Raw genomic sequence first — 18,565 nt, 5'->3', positions numbered from 1 at the left:
CGTCGATTTGAATAGTTACGCTTCAACTATGAAATTAATTTAGTGAGTATCAATTTCGTGGCTTTGGAAAAATATATGTTAGGGTTTTAGAAAGACGTTAATTATAACATAAAAGTCATTCGATATGCAAAAACCAAACTGACAAGTTCAATTATCGTCAAGGGTTTTCGTATGCAATGTTGCACAAATAAATTATACGGCTTTGTTTATCAGCGCTGAACCCACCGTGTACGTAAAGGTAACTTACTCATCTCGGCACCAACACACCAGTGCACCGATCCACCAATACGGCATCCCTCTCTTGGCTTGACACCACATCCAAAGCTCTTTTGCGAAGTACTACTGATGTTTACGGTTCTCGATTGACTGATGCAAATCCGCAAACAAGCAAACACGCACACACCAACACCAACACAACCTTGCCATCGCCATTCGGTTCGGGGGCGATCATCAGTAGTGAATGAGATCATCGGCCACGGGAACGGGAGCGAAAACGAAAAGATATGAAGACCCAGCGCCAGACCCAGAACTAAACCCATATCCATCAATACACAGTAATAAAGGGAGTATACTGGGAATTGCACCAACACAAACGGGTTCATGAAAAAATTGCACAAATGTAATTTATCGTACCAAATTTGACATTGAAATATTTTAAAGGTTTAAAATTAGTCACTATAGTTCGGTTGATTCGATTCGTTGTTCGTGCTGCTGAAGAAATCCACCAATTAATCAGATCACCATTTTCGGTCGCGTTGACCCCGAAAAAAAACATAACTGCGCCCCCAACAGCAAAAATCGGAACACACACACGATATATTTAGAGCAACATTTTCCCGTAATTAAATTATTCATCTTTATCACCAACGATAGCCGTAGCGCGAATTCCACCGAAAAACAACAATTATTTTCGTTCCTTTTTTAATCACCATCGAAACGAACCAGAAAGTCCCCCAATCAGATGATTCACACAGACCTTTTTCTTATTGCCTTCCGCTCACTAACCACGTATTATTGCTTCTTTTCTTCGACCTGTTTGTCTTTCCCAGTAGAGTTCGCAATATTTTGTCTACGAGAAGTCGGCTGACATCAACATTGAACTTCTTCGCCACACTCGAGTATTTCCGAATAAAAATTCCCGATTATGACCGCACCGCACAAGACCGATACTGGCTTACAGAGGCTAACGAGACCCTCAATATTGACAAAGTATCGTGCGAGCTCCAGCACACAATGCACAAAATTCGACAATAATCGCAATGGACTTGGACTGACTAAAAGAACGATTAAAAAAAATACCGATGCAGATTGGAACTTGTAGAACACTGAACTGAGTGCACCACTACAAGTGCGTCAACAGTTATGCTGTTGAATGACAGCATAAAACGAACTGTCACAAATGGACCATTGTTCGATTGTGTGTGAGAGATTATGCTGCGTACCGTTAAGTGGGTGGTAAGCTGGGCAACATGTGAACTTGAATAGGTTTACGATATAAGTAATTTTCTTTATAAGCTAATGGTTTGAATCTTCGGTAAACATCGGCTATGCACGGTCGACGATATAAGCTCAAAATTGAGTGGTTCTTCATTCCGAATCACATAGATAGAAATCGGAAACTAGCACCAACTCAAAATTGAGTCGAACATGCTCATTTCAGCGGGAGTATAGCTACTCAAAAGTGAGTAGGTGCACTTTTACTCACTTTTGAGTAAACGAAGTTCTCGCGCAGAGTGATATTTTCAGCCGGGAGGTTTGGGTTTTTCTTTGGTTTGATAAAAAGAAAGAAATGGAAATTACCTGCTCTAAATTCACTGGATCTGAAGACGACGGAAAATCGTCTCCGCATGCAATTCCAACTTACCTTAATACCGCCGATGTTTTACAATAATTTTGCCGTTTCTTAGAACGTTTGCTCCGACCCGGCTGGCATTTTTTTAAGTCCCGGGTATGGCTGACTGAGAGGGCTTTTACTCAGTTTGACATTTCTCGTTTACTCAGATTTTGACATTGAGTACGATCGACTCACCTGGTGAGTAAACTAAAGTAAACGTGTAGACACACTAATTCAGCATTTGATTGTTCGGTATAGTTTTTTTTACCTGTGCTTGATGTGTAAAACAATTTTTTTACAGAAAATTTCTTTCTAATTTGCGGCATAGAGGTAACTCTAAGACTAGTTGGTCTCGAAGAAACGTGCTCAACTTTTTAGCTCAGCTACTATCATAGAGGTAACTCTAAGACTAGTAGGTCCAAGAAAAGTGCTCATGTTTTTGACTCAGCTCTGGTACTATCTTCGGTCCCACGCTAATCGATGCACCCTTCGAAACATAGGAAAATCCACGAACCCCTCATTTTATCTGTCAAACTTTCATGGCAAATCAAAACAAACATTGTGTAGTACTAGAATTTCGACCGAGGGACACGCACTAGTCTGTCAATACTACACAGCCTGCTGACCAAATATTTAAAATCTTGCCATTACTGCATTAAATACTTTAAATACACTCTTAATTTCAATGAATACTTTAATTACTCACAAAAAATTATAATTACATTATTTTCAATATAGTTAAATTATTTGTCATTACATAAATTATCGTTAATTATTTGTTAATTATTTTCAATACCGTTTAAAGTATTTAGATTCAAATTAGTACTATCTTCAAAGTATTTAAATTACTACGATGTATTATAAATATCACGCACTTATATCTGGAAGTTATGATTTCGACTATAATGGGGTAAGTTAATCGATTTGCTTGGGACCAATAGGCTAGTCAAGGAGTGAACCAAATTAACATCGTTAGTTTCGTATTGATTGTTGGTAATAGCATAGAGGTAACTCTAAGACCAGAAGGTCCCGAAGAAACGAGCTCAACTTTTTGGCTCAGCTCTGGTACGCTCTTCGGTCCCAAGCTAATCGATTCACCCCTCGAAACATAGGAAAAACCAATAACCCCTCATTTTATCTGTCAAACTTTCGACTAGAATGGGATTCGTTAATCGTTTGCTTGGGACCAATAGGCTACTAAAGTGGTGAGCCAATTTAAAATCGTTAGTTTCGTATTGATTGTTGGTAATAGTAAGTACTGAATTGACCGTAAAGTAACCGAGGCAGTTTTACGGGAAATGACTGAAACTCAGTTAAATAGAACACCGAGTTTTCACTGAAACCAAATTTATTATATTAACAATATGATCCCCTCTTTCGCTTAGCTGGTGAACCTAAATTTTAGCGATGAAAGCACCTCTGTGGCCAAAAAGGCTACCAATGCAGTTGTTTATCTTCACAAGGGGTAAACCGATTGAAAACTGGTATAATATTTAAAATGTATGTATTTTACCATATTATCAACAATCAATACGAAACTGTAGTAGATACAGTTGAGTTAAAAATAAAATAAAATAAATGATTTAAAATAAAGAAAATAAAATAAACTAACCCTTTATTATTGAGAGAAAAGAAAAAAAAAGTGAATACATGATACCCAGTGATAGACAAGTTTGCGAAAAGTTATTATGACTCGCGAACATTTCTCATGGAGAACTAGATGTAATTGGAAGATTGCCGTAAACGCTCGACGTAGATGTCGCCAATGCATGATGATGATAATGTTGACAGACTGCATATAAAATTCGTGAAAATTAGCGTTGAATCATAATTTTCATCAAGCCTGTGTAAAATCCTTCCAATATAACATTCGAATTGAAGAAGAAAACGTTTTTACGATCAGACTGATGTGCATCTTTGACTTTTCCCTAGACTTTTCCAGTTGAACTTTCATAAGATATATTCATTTCATTTCACGGCTCCACCAATGCTGCATCGTAAATATGATGGTAAACAGAAGTAAATTACTCAATTACTCAAAATAAAGATGATTTGTCATCTTGTTATCACTTTGAAGACCATCTAGCACCATTTTATAGTATGGTGCGTGTTGAGTAAATCAAGTTCCGTTGCGTTTTCCGTCGAAAATTGTGAGTATCAATCTGTTTACCTAAAAAAGGCTAAAATGAACATTTATCGAATAATAGCGTCCTATACAACCATTTTCATTATCACCAGCATGATACAATCTTTCCTTAATTTCACTTAATTTCCACATTCATCCTAGTGGAAATCGCACATATTCACCATTTTCCGAAAAATGCAGCTGCGCAGGAGGTAACCTCTCCCTGTGGGTGCAAACTTGTTATGCATAATTTTCCATGAAAACATCTCCGATCCATACCGAAATAATAACAGTTAGTTTGCAAACACGTTTTCTTACACGATTCAAGTAAAAGTATCCACCGGAAATTATTAGTTTTTCTTTATGGACCGATTTGCCCCAAAAATCGTCTGTTTTACTTGGAGAATTTGGAAACTATCCTCCTTCTAGTAGTTCTCACTTCGAAATGTAGGTGGCGAAATCTTGGAAAAGTTTCACTGCAAGACGCCAATAGAAAATCGGTTACTAGTCAACCAATCAGGATCGCCTATAACGCGGGGAACGAAAAACCGTGGGCACATGTTTCATATAAAAGCGCATTAGGATTCATACAACTGATGTGAAAAGAGTAGCATCCAGCAACAGCAATAACCGCGAGCAGTGTCGCGCATCGAACCGAGAGAGAGAGAGAGAGAGAGAGAGAGCAACGGCAACAAGACCACGACCCGTTGCCGCGAAACGGAGCGGTGAACCATCGGGTGCGAGAGAGCGCCTTCCAGCAGTAACCGCAAACAGTGTCGCGCATCAAATCAGCGAGAGGACGCCTTCCAGCAACAGCAGTAACCGCGAGAAGTACCGCGCAACGAACCAGCGTGTTCAACAAACAGCCTTTTTCAAGGCTAACAGTTGATTTTGAATTTTTTTTACACCGAATTCAAGTTGCACTCCCAGACGGTGTAGACAGGATCCAGCTTATCAGCAGTCACCATGGCCAAGAGTGTCGACTGGCAAATTAATCATGTTTTGTTGTTTTTGACATCATCCACATCCAGAGGGCCAGTCACTTTCGAATGTATGAGAATGGTAGGAAACCATTTGGAAATGCATGAAAATTTTAAGATTTTATTCATTATCGTCTTTATGGGCAGTTTAAGATGCACAAAAATTGCACGAGTACATTACTATGGTGATAACCCAAGTAACAAATCTAGAGCTGCTTGGCTATATTCAAAATTTATAAAGGTTTTATTGCAGCTGCAACCATTACCTACAGCTTTATCACGGTCATATACAATGCAAGTCATGAAACATTCTTATAGCTATCTACAAAACCCCTATAAAGCTAATTAAAAAACCAACTGATGCTTATGCTATTTTCACTTATGAAAGGTTTTATGATTGCTTTGAAGTATACAAAAAAGTAAAATGAATTGCCCTTATAAAACCAAAAAATAAATCCTTTCGTTGCTTTATAAGTAAGCGCAATAAAACTAGTTGGCCATGAAACAGTTATTTTAAAACAATTATAAGCATTCAGTTGCGACTTGTCAGAAATAGGTGGTTTATGTTTACAACATAGAAAAGAATCAAAACTTTCCGGTACTTCCAAGCGGAGCGCAAAGAAAATCAACAAAATTGTTAGCATGACCATGAAAACATTTCGTGTATACGTATACGCGACGTAGTGTGCATAAGAAAAACGTCAGCAATCTCCATGATTCTTCCATTCTCGCTCGCATATACATGGGGTGACACGGACGAATCTTGGTCGAAATACATGGAATGGTGACAGTCCTAGGGCAAAAAGGTTGAAATCACGCATAACTTTTCATAAAGGTTAATGTACCATTCAAAACTTTTCTAAATGTTTGTAAAATTCATCGGTTGCACCCGTAGAATAGGAATATACATTTGCCCTCAAATAAAACAATGAATTCAAGTTGAACATTGCATTAGGTCCTAAGTAATATTGACAGATTCGCTTCGTCAACTTTCTCTTTGCATCCCCACGGTCATGTAAAGACATTCCCAGGTATTTTCAGCACATAAATCGATAAAAGAAGCTTTTATCTAGCATCCAATACGACAAACACATCAAGAAACGGTTCTGTGAATAAGTTATTAACGAAAGAGAAAGTCGACGAAGAGAATCGATCAATGTTACTTAGGACCTAATGCAAAGTTCAGCTTGAATTGCTCTTGTAAAAAGAAAATAGTGCTCGTAATAAAATCATGCATTATGCTTCTCTTTCCTGCTTTCATCCAATGCACACTGGGCCAGGAATGCAACCTAGCGGAGCAAAATTCATAACTCCGAAACGAAGCATTTCCGCGACTTGGTGTCTTCGTCAAAATTTCTCGTCATAATAAGGACCATCTATTGACATAAACAAATAGTTCAAAACCTCGAAAACAGTAGGCTATGAAGTTTTAACGTATTAAGAAAAGTTGTTTATTTTATCAAAATAACCAACTTTGACAAAGTCGTGAAGTCTTCGGAACACAAATTCAATGCATTAAAAAAATTTATAGAAAAAAAATCATATTCCACTAAAATGAAGAAATCTAAAAAACAACACCAAAATAAACCTCTCTCAAATTTTGATATTTTGTTTATCGAGAATTGCTTAATTTTTGCTGAAAATGTCAAAATTGTGTTTTTTTCTCGTTTTTTCAACAATGTCTTTGAAATTTGAAGCTTTATCCAGTATGTTTCTTCACAAAAGCTATTTATTTAATGTATTTGCATAAGAGAAAAATATAACATTATAAAGCTGTAAGCAAAAAACCGAAACAGAAAAAAAAACCATATTTTCAACTTTTTTTTTCTTTAACTCCATATAACTTGGAACCAGTAGACAGTGGAAATTTAAGGTCTTTGAAAGAGCTGTTCATTTTGTCAAGATAAACAACTTTGTCCAAGACATCAAGTCTCCAAAACGTCAGAGAAAGAAGTTAGATTGTGGCACCATCTTTGCGGAAGAGTTTTGAACTATTTGTTTATGTCAATAGATGGTCCTTATTATGACGAGAAATTTCGCCGAAAACACCAAGTCGCGGAAATGCTTCGTTTCGGAGTTATTAATTTTGCTCCGCTAGGTTGCATTCCTGACCCAGTGTGCAATGTAAGCATTAGACATTTTAAGAAATTGCGCTTGATGTTTTTCTTGCCTGCTGTCCTCTGTTGCCATATTGTCATTATGAAAATGCCATTAGCCTTGGAATAAAATCAAAGAAATTTCAATAAAATAATGGCTAAATAAGAGATCCGAAATGATTTCAGGTGTGCATTGGTATGAATTTATGTATTGAGATCTATTTTCTGTAAAATTAAGGTGATTCCATCAAATTCATTTGATTTATGAAACAATCTTTTTTGTTAACTTGAATTATTTAGGAGGCGCATTTATTTAACGCTCATATTATCTCAATATACACGATAACATTTCAAGCGCATATGTTTTGGAACTTCTAAAAAGTAATATATTTACTTTAAGATTATCACTAATGTCGCCATGAAACAAAATTGATTGCATGGTGATCTTGACACCAACACTCAAACCTATTTTTACCGCTAAAGATTTCCATTTGGAAAAAAAAAAAGTTTCAGCAGAACAGAACAACAACAAGCTAATTTATGGCGGTTGCTTTGAAGCCAATACAAATTAAATTGGCTTTATAACTGATTTTCACCAAAGCGTAATAAAACTGCTTGGATACAATAGTACCATAGAGGTAACTCTAAGACACCTGGGTCCCGAAGAAAATCATTATTATTTTTGGCTCACTCAGTACCAGAACAACGGTCCCAAGCAGTCCCAAGCTATTTCACTCACCCCTGCATGTTCTGCATGAATCCACACACCCCTGATGTTATTTGTCAAACTTTCATAGCGAATCAAAACAAACATAGTGTAGTAATAGAATTTCAACTAGAATAGGGTACGTTAATCGTTTGCTTGGGACCAATAGGCTACTAAAGTGGTGAGCCAATTTAAAAACGTTGGTTTCGTATTGATTGTTGATAGTACTCTTATAGAGGCTATGAGAACCTTTTGTAGAGTATGAGGCTTCCTGACAAAAGGTTTTAAGACAGCTTTATTGTGATTCTCAAACATGCTTTATAAACCTTTTCAAGAGTGGTCCACTAAGCTGTATGACGATCTTATAGTGGTTATCAAAAGGTTGTGCTGGAGCTATTAATTTTATTGGCGGTTTTATGAAATTGATCTCAATAACCACTAATAGAGTGCAATAAAACAAGAAATGCTACTTGGGAAGGTAAACACTCGTCTATTTGTTTTCTTCTGTGAAAGCATGTTAAGTCACAAATCGTAGATTTTCTGATATTCTCCATACTGCAAAAAAGATTTTCCTATCACTGAAGATGCGACATCTCTCGGATCTGCAGTATAGCTACTACTCAAATCATATAATTAATTGAAAGCGTGCCCGGACGCGACAGAAACTATCGATTTGAAATTGGCTCACTACTTGACTAACCTATTGGTCCCAAGCAAATCGATTAACATACCCCATTCTAGTTGAAATTCTAGTACTACACTATGTTTGTTTTGATTCTCTATGAAGGTTTGACTGATAAAATGAGGGGTTCGTGGATTTTCCTATTTTTCGAGGCATACATCGATTAGCTTGGGACCGAAGAGAGTACCAGAGCTGAGCCAAAAAGTTGAGCACATTTCTTCGGAACCTACAAGCAACAATCCATACGAAACTAACGATTTTAAATTGGCTCACTACTTGACTAGCCTATTGGTCCCAAGCAAACGATTAACGTATCCCATTCTAATCGAAATTCTAGTACTACGCAATGTTTGTTTTGATTCGCTATGAAAGTTTGACAGGTAAAATGAGGGGTTATTGGTTTTACCTATGTTTCGAGGGGTGAATCGATAAGCTAGAGACCGAAGAGAGTACCAGAGCTGAGCCAAAAAGTTGAGCACATTTCGTCGGGACCTTCTGGTCCTCTATGCTACTAGTCTTAGAGTTACCTCTATGATATTTGTTAACAACAGTAACACGTCAGACAAACGTGCCTGTAAAATGTAATTAATGGAAATAATGGTAATAAATAAACGGAAAAGTAATTTTTGAGGAATATTCCCAAAAGTAAATTGGACAGCTATAGCAACAATCAATACGAAACTAACGATTTTAAATTGGCTCACCACTTTAGTAGCCTATTGGTCCCAAGCAAACGATTAACGTACCCTATTCTAGTTGAAATTCTATTACTACACTATGTTTGTTTTGATTCGCTATGAAAGTTTGACAGATAACATCAGGGGTGTGTGGATTCATGCAGAACATGCAGGGGTGAGTGAAATAGCTTGGGACTGCTTGGGACCGTTGTTCTGGTACTGAGTGAGCCAAAAATAATAATGATTTTCTTCGGGACCCAGTGGTCTTAGAGTTACCTCTATGGCTATAGGGAGGTGTCTTTTGCTAAATTTTGAGATCATAGGGGGGTGTCGTCTAATTTTGAAATCAACAATTATCAGTTTTTATGTTGTTAAAACGCATCCAAAACATCATTTTTACAACAAACGTTAACATTACCTAACGGAATAATTGATCAGACCATTATTCCGCAAGAAAATTTGAAATTGCATTCAGAATGCGCCATCTTCATGTCGATCACGATACTAATGGAATCGATCTTTTCTTTACCGATTTCTAAGGAAAAGTAATTTCTTTAGCATTCCGTGTCCTATCCCGTAGCTTGAGCTTGAGCTTGATTGACCGCCCACGGTTGCTACTCTGTTATTGCCAGATCAGCTGTAATTACACAGAGAACCAATAGACGATGCTTGGGACTAGCAATCATCCTCAATGTGTAAAAACTGGTGATCTTAAATTAGGCAATACCAGCGCCGGCCGCGCCCGAACACAGGTCAAGAAAGGAATGGGAAGGATTGTGTTGACATGACACTCGCTTTGATGGAAGCCGAGAACACCTCTGCACTTCCACGAGGAATCACTGGGATGTTGGATAAGAGGGTTGGGTTTGCAGCAGGGTTCGTTTTGGTAAACGATAAGCTGAATTGATGTCCTAACGATCGTATAACGCGAAGGAGCTTGGGACTTAACCCACGGTCTTCTGCTTAATAAGCAAAAACGTTTGCCACTAGGCAGACGAGCACCTTTTTAATAACCGAGTTGCTATTATTACCATGTAGTCATATTAACAAATAAAACGATTGATGAATCTTGAATGTGGATGGGCCTGAGATTAGACTCATGATGTTCTGCCCTAATAAACGAGCACCATACATGAACGATACCACAAATCGTGCCACCGTACCACATATTGTTGGGATGATAACCCGAATAGGTTGTTAGGCACTCTTTATGGTTATCGTTTATGCGGGTGCTCAGTAAGCAAAAACGGTTGCTCTAAGGCCACCGAGCCCCTCATATCACATAATACCGTTGCTCAAATTTTTGTATCCATTCAAACCCGGAATCAACGACAACAACGAGCATTCCGTATTCACGTAGCATGTAAAAACGTCATTACTTTTCAGCTGCGTACCAGGCTTATGGAAAGGCATGAATGGATCATATTGTTAATATAATATATTTGCTGAAACAGTCATCAATCGAAATTCCAAAATTATAGATCACAACAGTAATTTGGATTCCTTTACTTCATCCTCCTCCGTTCTAATCGCGCACTTGTTTTTGGCAAATCTTAATTTTTTTTCTTCCAAATCTTTAAGCCCGTATTTCTCCGTAAATACGGCCTTAATGGTGGGTCTAAACATCTTTAAATTGATTTATCTCCGTAAATCCGTAAATTTTTAGGTGTCAGTAATTTTTTTTCTCAATAAAAAAATCCTAATCCATTGTTTTTAGGCTGCCGGGTATGAAAATCTTTAAATCGATTTATCTCTGTAAATACGGCTCTAATGGAGATTCAGGTGTCAGAAATTTTTAACCCCCAAAAAAATTCCAAAACCCAATAGTTACAGGCTGGCTGGTATGAAAATCTTTAAATCGATTTATCTCCGTAAATACGGCTCTAATCGAGATTTGGAGGTGTCAGATTTTTTTTCTCAAAAAAATTCCCAAACCCTTTAATTTCACGCTGGCTGGTATGAAAATCTTCAAATCGATTTATCTCCGTAAATACGGCTCTAATCAAGATTTTGAGGGTTTTCAGGTGTCAGAAATTTTTTCGCTAAAAAAATGTCCCAAACCCATTAATTTCAGGCAGGCTGGCATGAAAATCTTTAAATCGATTTATCTCCGTTAATACCGCTCTTATCGAGATTTGGAGGGTTTTTAGGTGTCAGACATTTTTTGGTCCAAAATAAATTCCCAAACCCATTATTTTCAGGTTGGCTGGTATGAAAATCTTTAAATCGATTTATTTCCGTTAAAACGGCTCTAATCGAGATTCGGAGGGTTTTCAGGTGTCAGAAAGTTCTTCGCAAAAAAAAAATCCGAAACCCATTATTTTTAGGCTGGCGGGTATGAACATTTTTAAATCGATTTATCTCCGTAAATACTGCTCTTATCGAGATTTGGAGGGTTTTCAGGTGTCAGACATATTTTTGTTCAAAATAAATTCCCATACCCACTATTTTCTGGCTGGCGGGTATGAAAATCTATTGATATATCAGTGCCAACATTTCAAAGGGGCGTAATTGTATTTGTAAACAATGGCTTTAGCCATCGATTTCTCGCGAATAAAAGCTCACTAATGAAAAATAATGACACCAGCAGGTAGAGGAATTTCTCCTCTACCAGCTAGCATGGTTATTTTAGAGAGGCAAGATTTCATTCGCGAGAAATTGACGGCTAAAGTCATTGTTTACAAAAGCAATTACGCCCCTTTGAAATGTTGGCACTGATATCTCCGAAAATACGGCTCTAATCAAGATTTTGAGGGTTTTTAGGTGTCAGAATTTTGTTTGCCAAATTTCTTTTTCCAAACCCATTATTTTCAGGCTGGCTGGTATGAAAATCTTTAAATCGATTTATCTCCGTAAATACGGCTCTAATCGAGATTTTGAGGGTTTTTAGGTGTCACAGTATAATCTTGTTTTTTTTTTTATATTATCCATATTTAGACAGTCTTCTTTTATCTACTCATCGTGCGCGCACAGCAAAACACTATCTTTCCTGCATCGTAGATAGAGCCGTCCCCCTCGGGTTCAATACTGTATGGTATCAGCCGCATGAATGGATTAAATTAACAACAAATAATTCAAAAAAGTTGAACCAGTTTAGGACATAGACAGCTGGTCAGAGCAAAGCATATCGGAAACCAGTTAGGTATCAAGTATGCCAAGCCAAGCTTCAAGTTCAAACGGAGATGCATAAGAATTAATCATACATTTTTAAGAAGAAAGGCAGAGGAAGGAAACGAAGAAAAAATCCCAACCCATCGGGGATCCACCAAACTGGCTTGATGTAGAGCATTGTAATGTGCGATCGCACAGCATATATAGATTAATCAGTTCTTGCTTGCAGTAGTAATCAGGCATCCGCGCAAGATGGAACGAAAGTTGTTAGTTTTGGTGATTATACTCATAGTCCCGGGGAAGGGCACAGATGTTGAGATCAACAGTACCGTTAGTTCTTCCAGTTTTGGATATGAGCTGACCATGACGGGACTGGAAGCAGTCAACTACAAGTAAGTGTATTTACTGACCGTTTGAAAATTTAACGAGAGATCCCTGTTTTAGTTTGCAAAAGGATCATCTTCGCTCCAAGGAGTACCACCAGGTGATGTCCGCAGAAATCGAAGACCTCCGGAAGGCGGTGACGACTACAGAAGCACTGGTTATGCGACAAGCTAGTGTGTTGAATAACGTTGAAGCTCAGTTGAAGAAGCTGTCAAAAACTGTCGAACTGGTCGATGAAGTTCCGAGTATAAAGAACGAACTGGATCTACTATCATACAATATTTCTCGTGTTCTTAGTGACACCAGGTGATTCTAGTGACCATCCTGAATGACGTTTGTTTTAACAAGACTTATCTTGCAGTAAAATTTACCGAGCTCAACAAACCCTGGCCACAACGAAAATTTTGAACGATTTCCTGTTACAACTTTTTGGCAATCAACTGCGGTCCAAGGTTACCTCGCCGATGCTTACACTTCTACCAAAAGAGCTACCACAATCTTGCACGGACGTTGGTGATCTACGCTCAGGAGTTCATCGAATTCATCCACAGTCTGGATTCAAGGACTCCTTCGATGTGTACTGTGATCAAAACTACCTGGAAGGAGCTTGGACCGTAATTCAAAATCGCTTTGATGGATCAGTAAACTTTTACCGTGGATGGAATGAGTACGAGCACGGATTCGGTAATTTGCGGGGTGAATTTTGGCTTGGGTTGAAAAAAATTCACGAACTCACGTATGCAAAACAACACGAGCTGCACATTGTCATGGAAGACTTTGATGGGAAAACGGCTGTCGCCAAGTATAGTCACATGCTGGTGGGTGGTGCAGAAGAAAAGTACGCCCTCAACAGTTTGGGAACGTACAGTGGAGACGCCGGAGACTCCCTTCGCTTTGCAGTTAAGCAAAAATTTTCGACGCTCGATTCCGATAACGATTCCCATGCTCCTGATAATTGTGCTGTGCTGTACCAGAGCGGATGGTGGCATGCTGCGTGTCACGAGAGGTGAAATGTGATGTTAAATTGCGATGAACTTGGTAAAGCATCCAATTATGATTCATTGCAGTAATCTCAACGGATTGTATCTGAAAGGGAAACAGGAGGTATTCGCCACGATGATGTGTTGGAAGGCATTCCGAGGCTACAACTATGGGTTGAAACGCTCACGGATGATGATTCGCCCCGTCACCTGAAATGCAGGAAAAAAAAAACCTATTCGTATTTAAGGTAAACTCTGCATTAAACAGCTATTGTATTGTAAGCATTTATAATTACGTAAAGAAGTGGGCAATAAAATCGATTATTCCATGATGTAAAACCGTTTACTCAATTTCGCTCGGATCACCCACAGCGAAAACGGGTAATGGTAAGTGATAATAACTCCTCCGCGAAATGCTGTCATTCAACGTCATTGGCGGTCAGGAGATCTTTAAATACCAAAGTGCGGTTGAGGAAAACAAATTACGAGAAAAAAAAAAATTGGACGTACTAGGAAACAGTGGATTGGATTCGTCAGTGTCAGGCGTGAAAATTGGATTTTGCGGTTTGAGATATTTTCAACGGAAATAGCTTGAACGGACATACGTTCACTTAAATCAAAAATATTAAACAATTTTCCGCTATCAAACTCGGTGGAAATTATAGAAATGGTCGATGTTCATAAAATAAACAAATTTGAATGTTTCTACCTATGGTGAGCTCGGACCCATCCTACATGTTTTGAAATTGAATGGTGCACAATGGCCGGAAGCCAGATAATTCTGAATGCAGCTTTAGAATTTTTATTTGTTTTATAAGCTTTTCCTAAATCTTCTATTTTTTTTCCTTTGATTTGTTGTTTTCGACGATCTTGTTTTCCGTGTTGAGCACCAATCCTACCGACGCCAGGGAGGCAGCTCCCACACCTGGACCCTACCTATCGACTCATCAACTCATGAACCGGGGACCAACGGCTTTACTTCTCTTCCGAAGGAAGGCGTGATCAGAGATGTTATGCCTCAGAACATCCCGGTGGCGTTGACTGGGATTGAGCCCTGGCCTTCTGTGGTGAGAGGTAATCACATTTACCACTACACCACCAGCGCCATAATTGTTTCGATCTGGATAATGTCTTATATACAATACAATATTTGTGGGTTGAAGCTCTTAGCTATGCGTATCATGATGCCACCCTTAGATTAGTCGGAGAAGGCACACCTATAAAGCAAGACCATTATGGATGTGGTTATGTTCGATTCTCGGTACGGACTTATTTCGTGAGTGGTGATGCTCCGTGATACCTTTCGGAGTTTGATTCATCAGAATGCGCAGTTCAACCAACCGGTGGAAACTAACGATTTTAAATTGGCTCACTACTTGACTAGCCTATTGGTCCCAAGCAAATCGATTGACTTACCCCATCTAGTTGAAATTCTAGTACTACACTATGTATGTTTTGATTCGTTATGAAAGTTTGACAGATAATATAAGGCGTTCGTGGATTTTCCTATGTTTCGAGGGGTACATCGATTAGCTTGGGCAGAAGATAGTACCAGAGCTGAGCCAAAAAGTTGAGCAAGTTTCTTCGGGACCTTCATGTCTTAGAGTTACCTCTATGATTGAACTCTCCGCTGCAAATTATGAGGTTGCATGGAAGGTACTTCAAGATCGATTCGAGAATTAAAAAGAAACTGATTGTGAAGGCGTACCTGGATGCACTCTTTTCGCTAGAGCCGCTCCAAGAAGGAGTCAAACGATGAATTGACCCACCTCATCAGTGAGTTCAAAAAGAACCTGCAGATGTTGGAAAAAATCGAAGAACAAACTGCCGATTGGAGCACTATTGTTGCGTACATGATGTGCTCTAGATTGGATACAGCAACATTGCGTTTATGGAAAGCTCATCACAACAGCAAAGAAGTCCAACGTTTCGGAATTAGATGACATTCCTGCGCAATCAGTGTTCAGTATTACAATCAATTACCCCTCCGAAGTCTACCAGTTCCGATCAACGTCAGTTGAAGTTGAAGTTGTTGCGGTTTGCCATGCTGCGGTGATGTTGTCCAACAGGAGTCAGGAGTATTTCGTTCGTTCGTCATTGATCACGAACGTGCGAGCAAGGAGTATGTCACCACTGCAGGCAAAAACATCACTCAATGCTCGATATAAACACTGATTCAAATCCACAGCAACCGAACTAACAATGCACCCACAAACATACAGCCAACTGGTCAGCTTCCTGAAGCCAAAATTATGTGGCACTCCACAAAACACCTACACACAACATTCTCTTGTCAACGGCACTAATTCGAGTTAAGGCCGAAGTGCAATGTGGGCGGAAGCGGAACGGAAACGGAAAGTTTGACAGTTGTCACAAATGATATCAAGATGCCTAACCGAAGTCGATTTGGTGCTAACTAGTTTTCAATCCGACAAGTGGGCTTACTCAGATCGGGCTTTTCTGCTGCCGCTGTCATTGTGCTTGGGCCTTTAAAGACCGGTATGGAAACGTTGCATTGTTGGATTTTTGCTCCCAACAGTGCTTGAGGATCAACGAGTTCTCGAACAAACTCTGTCTGTGCAAGGTATTGGTTCACCATATCGTTGCCTGCTGCCAGCTTCAATCCGTCGGAGTGGAACCTTCGTTCCTAGCAGATCCAGACTTCAACAGACAATCGGGTCCGGTAGGCTTAATCATCGGGGTGGAATACTACTTGAATCTTTTGGCCGATAGACAGCTAAAGGACTCACATTGCAGAATAATGTATTTGGATGAATCTTGTCTGGTTCGAGTACCGAATAGCCCAATCAACGAGTCGCGTTCCCTTACTAATAATGTCTTCTCTACTGCGGAGTTACATGACCAGCTAACCAGATTTTTTTTCCTCTGTTCGAGACCTAACACCACTGCGACCAGTAATTTGATATATTGTAGTATTAGAGTGATGCAAAATTTGAAATTTTCGCTCCACAATACTTAAACCATTCCAAATCGGATCCTGACTAGCCTCTCAAAATTTGAACCCATTTGGTGAGAAACTGAGATGGCACAAGCCATTTGAAGTTTGTATGGGAATTACTATGGTAAAACCAAGATTTTTGTTCATGTCTATCTAATAATTCACCATATCAATTTGCTTCAACTGTACTTGTAGAGAATTTTCTCAGCTACAACTTTGCTGAAGACCACTTTTTGATTAATTGCAAGGATCGAAAGTTATCAATGGTTCAATGCGCTGATGTCTTATGATCATGCTCAATCAGCTGCTCAGCAGGCAACATTGGTGTTTCTGGAGCGTTGAATAGGACACAAAAATTATGGCTACTATGTCACACTGCAAAATACAGTGTTGCCTACAGAGCAGCTGCTTGATCATGTCATAAGTTTACCAATCTCTTAAATAATTAATAACTTTTTCTTGTCTCGTTTTACATAGAAATAATCTTCAGCAAAGTTGTAGCAGAGAAAATTTTCTATAAGAATGGCTAGCGAACTGTTTCGCAGCTAAATATGGAAAAAGACTAGAAGGTAATGAACAAAAAGTTGAGATTTCCCATAGTTATTTACATGTAAACTTCAAATGGCTTGTGCGAAGTCTGTTTCTAACCAAATGAGTTGTAACTTTGAGAGGCTAATCAGGACCCGATTTGAAACCATTTAATCACTGTGGAGCGAAAAAGTCAAATTTTGCATCAGTCTATTGTAGTATATTCCGTGTCCTTAGTTTAGTGCATGTCGTATTACCCCATCACTATTGAGAAATGATGAAGTATTCGATTTTTTTTTACAGTTGTCATTCTCGCATTTATCGCAAGGACTAAGATGTGTTCCTTGGATTACTGAAAAATCCTGTTCCCCTACACAGCAAAAAAATAATTTTGATATCACATCAAAGTGGATGCACTACAATCATGTCGAAAATTTCATGTAATTTTTATGACCACATAAATAAACAAATGCAGTAAAAGTAGCGTAATGTCAGTTCATGCATTGTATTAATGATAATTTTGTCCTTTTTAGCAAGTAATATTACAACATATTTTCCACATGATTGTAGTGCATCCACTTTGACGTGATATCAAAATTATTTTTTTGCTGTGTAGTTTGAAGTAGTCAGGACTAGGAATCGGTGGTAGATCTTACATCCCGTAACGTACCACGAAAAGGTGATCTACCCACGTTACGGGGCGTGTTCGTTACAAGAATGTCTTTTTTTTTTTTTTTTCTTTGGTTTGTTTTTCCGTCGATCTTGTTTTCCGTGCTGAGCACCAATGATACCGACGTGCCAGGAAGGCAGCTCCCACACCTGGACCCTACCTATCGACCCATCAACTCATGAACCGGGGACCAACGGCTTTACTTCACTTCCGAAGGTAAGCGTGATCAGAGATGTTATGCCTCAGAACATCCCGGCGGCGCCGACTGGGTTTGAACCCAGGCCTGCTGGGGTAAGAGGTAATCACGCTTACCACTACACCACCGGCACCGTTCACTGATAACAGTTTTCAGTTGAATCTCACTAATAGCAGAATCCGTTTTCAATGTAATGTCACAGGAAGATGTTTTAGTTTTCAATGTTTATATGTTAACCGTTAAAACGACCAAAACGATTGTAACCTGAGTTATCGTTATCAGCGACATCAAACATCAGGTTTTCAATTTTATCTCAGACTTGCTTTGCTCGGAAAGATTTCCCTATCAACCCATCAAAGTTAAAAGTGCACTTGTTGAATTTACCGATGGTTATTTTAAATGTTTTGATTTGTGTCTAATACGGTATTTTATTCATATTTGTTTGATTGTAAACCAGGTTATTTATTTATGAGCAGCAATACGAAATGTGTCCTTTTTTTCAACACATCTTCAGTGTCTTCATTTTGCTTGTGATCTCAAACATGTAGACCCTGTTTTACTGAACACCTCAGGACCATATAAATGTGTCCCAAGATCTCTATACAGCGTATTATTTCATTTCAGTCCAACAGAATGC

General features: G+C 38.7%; 2 protein-coding genes across 2 annotated transcripts in view; one reads left to right on the top strand and one right to left on the bottom strand.

Moving 5' to 3' along the window:
• LOC135703276 (rho GTPase-activating protein gacI-like) overlaps positions 1 to 1,254 on the bottom strand; it is a 109,564-nt gene extending 108,310 nt beyond the window's left edge. Inside the window, exon 1 of the mRNA XM_065224440.1 lies at positions 977 to 1,254. The gene's annotated coding sequence lies outside the window, so the exon portion shown is untranslated. The remainder of the gene's footprint in view (positions 1 to 976) is intronic.
• Positions 1,255 to 12,428: 11,174 nt separating this feature from the next.
• Positions 12,429 to 13,817, top strand: LOC135703256 (microfibril-associated glycoprotein 4-like). Its single transcript, XM_065224380.1, has 4 exons — positions 12,429 to 12,603; positions 12,656 to 12,901; positions 12,957 to 13,601; positions 13,663 to 13,817. The coding sequence occupies exons 1-4, from the start codon at positions 12,464 to 12,466 to the stop codon at positions 13,787 to 13,789; spliced, it is 1,158 nt and encodes a 385-aa protein (XP_065080452.1). The 5' UTR covers positions 12,429 to 12,463; the 3' UTR covers positions 13,790 to 13,817.
• The last annotated feature ends 4,748 nt before the right edge of the window (positions 13,818 to 18,565 follow it).

Source organism: Ochlerotatus camptorhynchus, unplaced genomic scaffold (assembly GCF_037179485.1).
Source record: "Ochlerotatus camptorhynchus isolate MF236.1 unplaced genomic scaffold, CSIRO-AGI_Acam_v1.1 ptg000211l, whole genome shotgun sequence".
Classification (NCBI taxonomy): domain Eukaryota; kingdom Metazoa; phylum Arthropoda; class Insecta; order Diptera; family Culicidae; genus Ochlerotatus; species Ochlerotatus camptorhynchus.
Note: the sequence above shows the minus strand (reverse complement) of the source record. Positions and strands in the feature narration are given on the sequence as shown.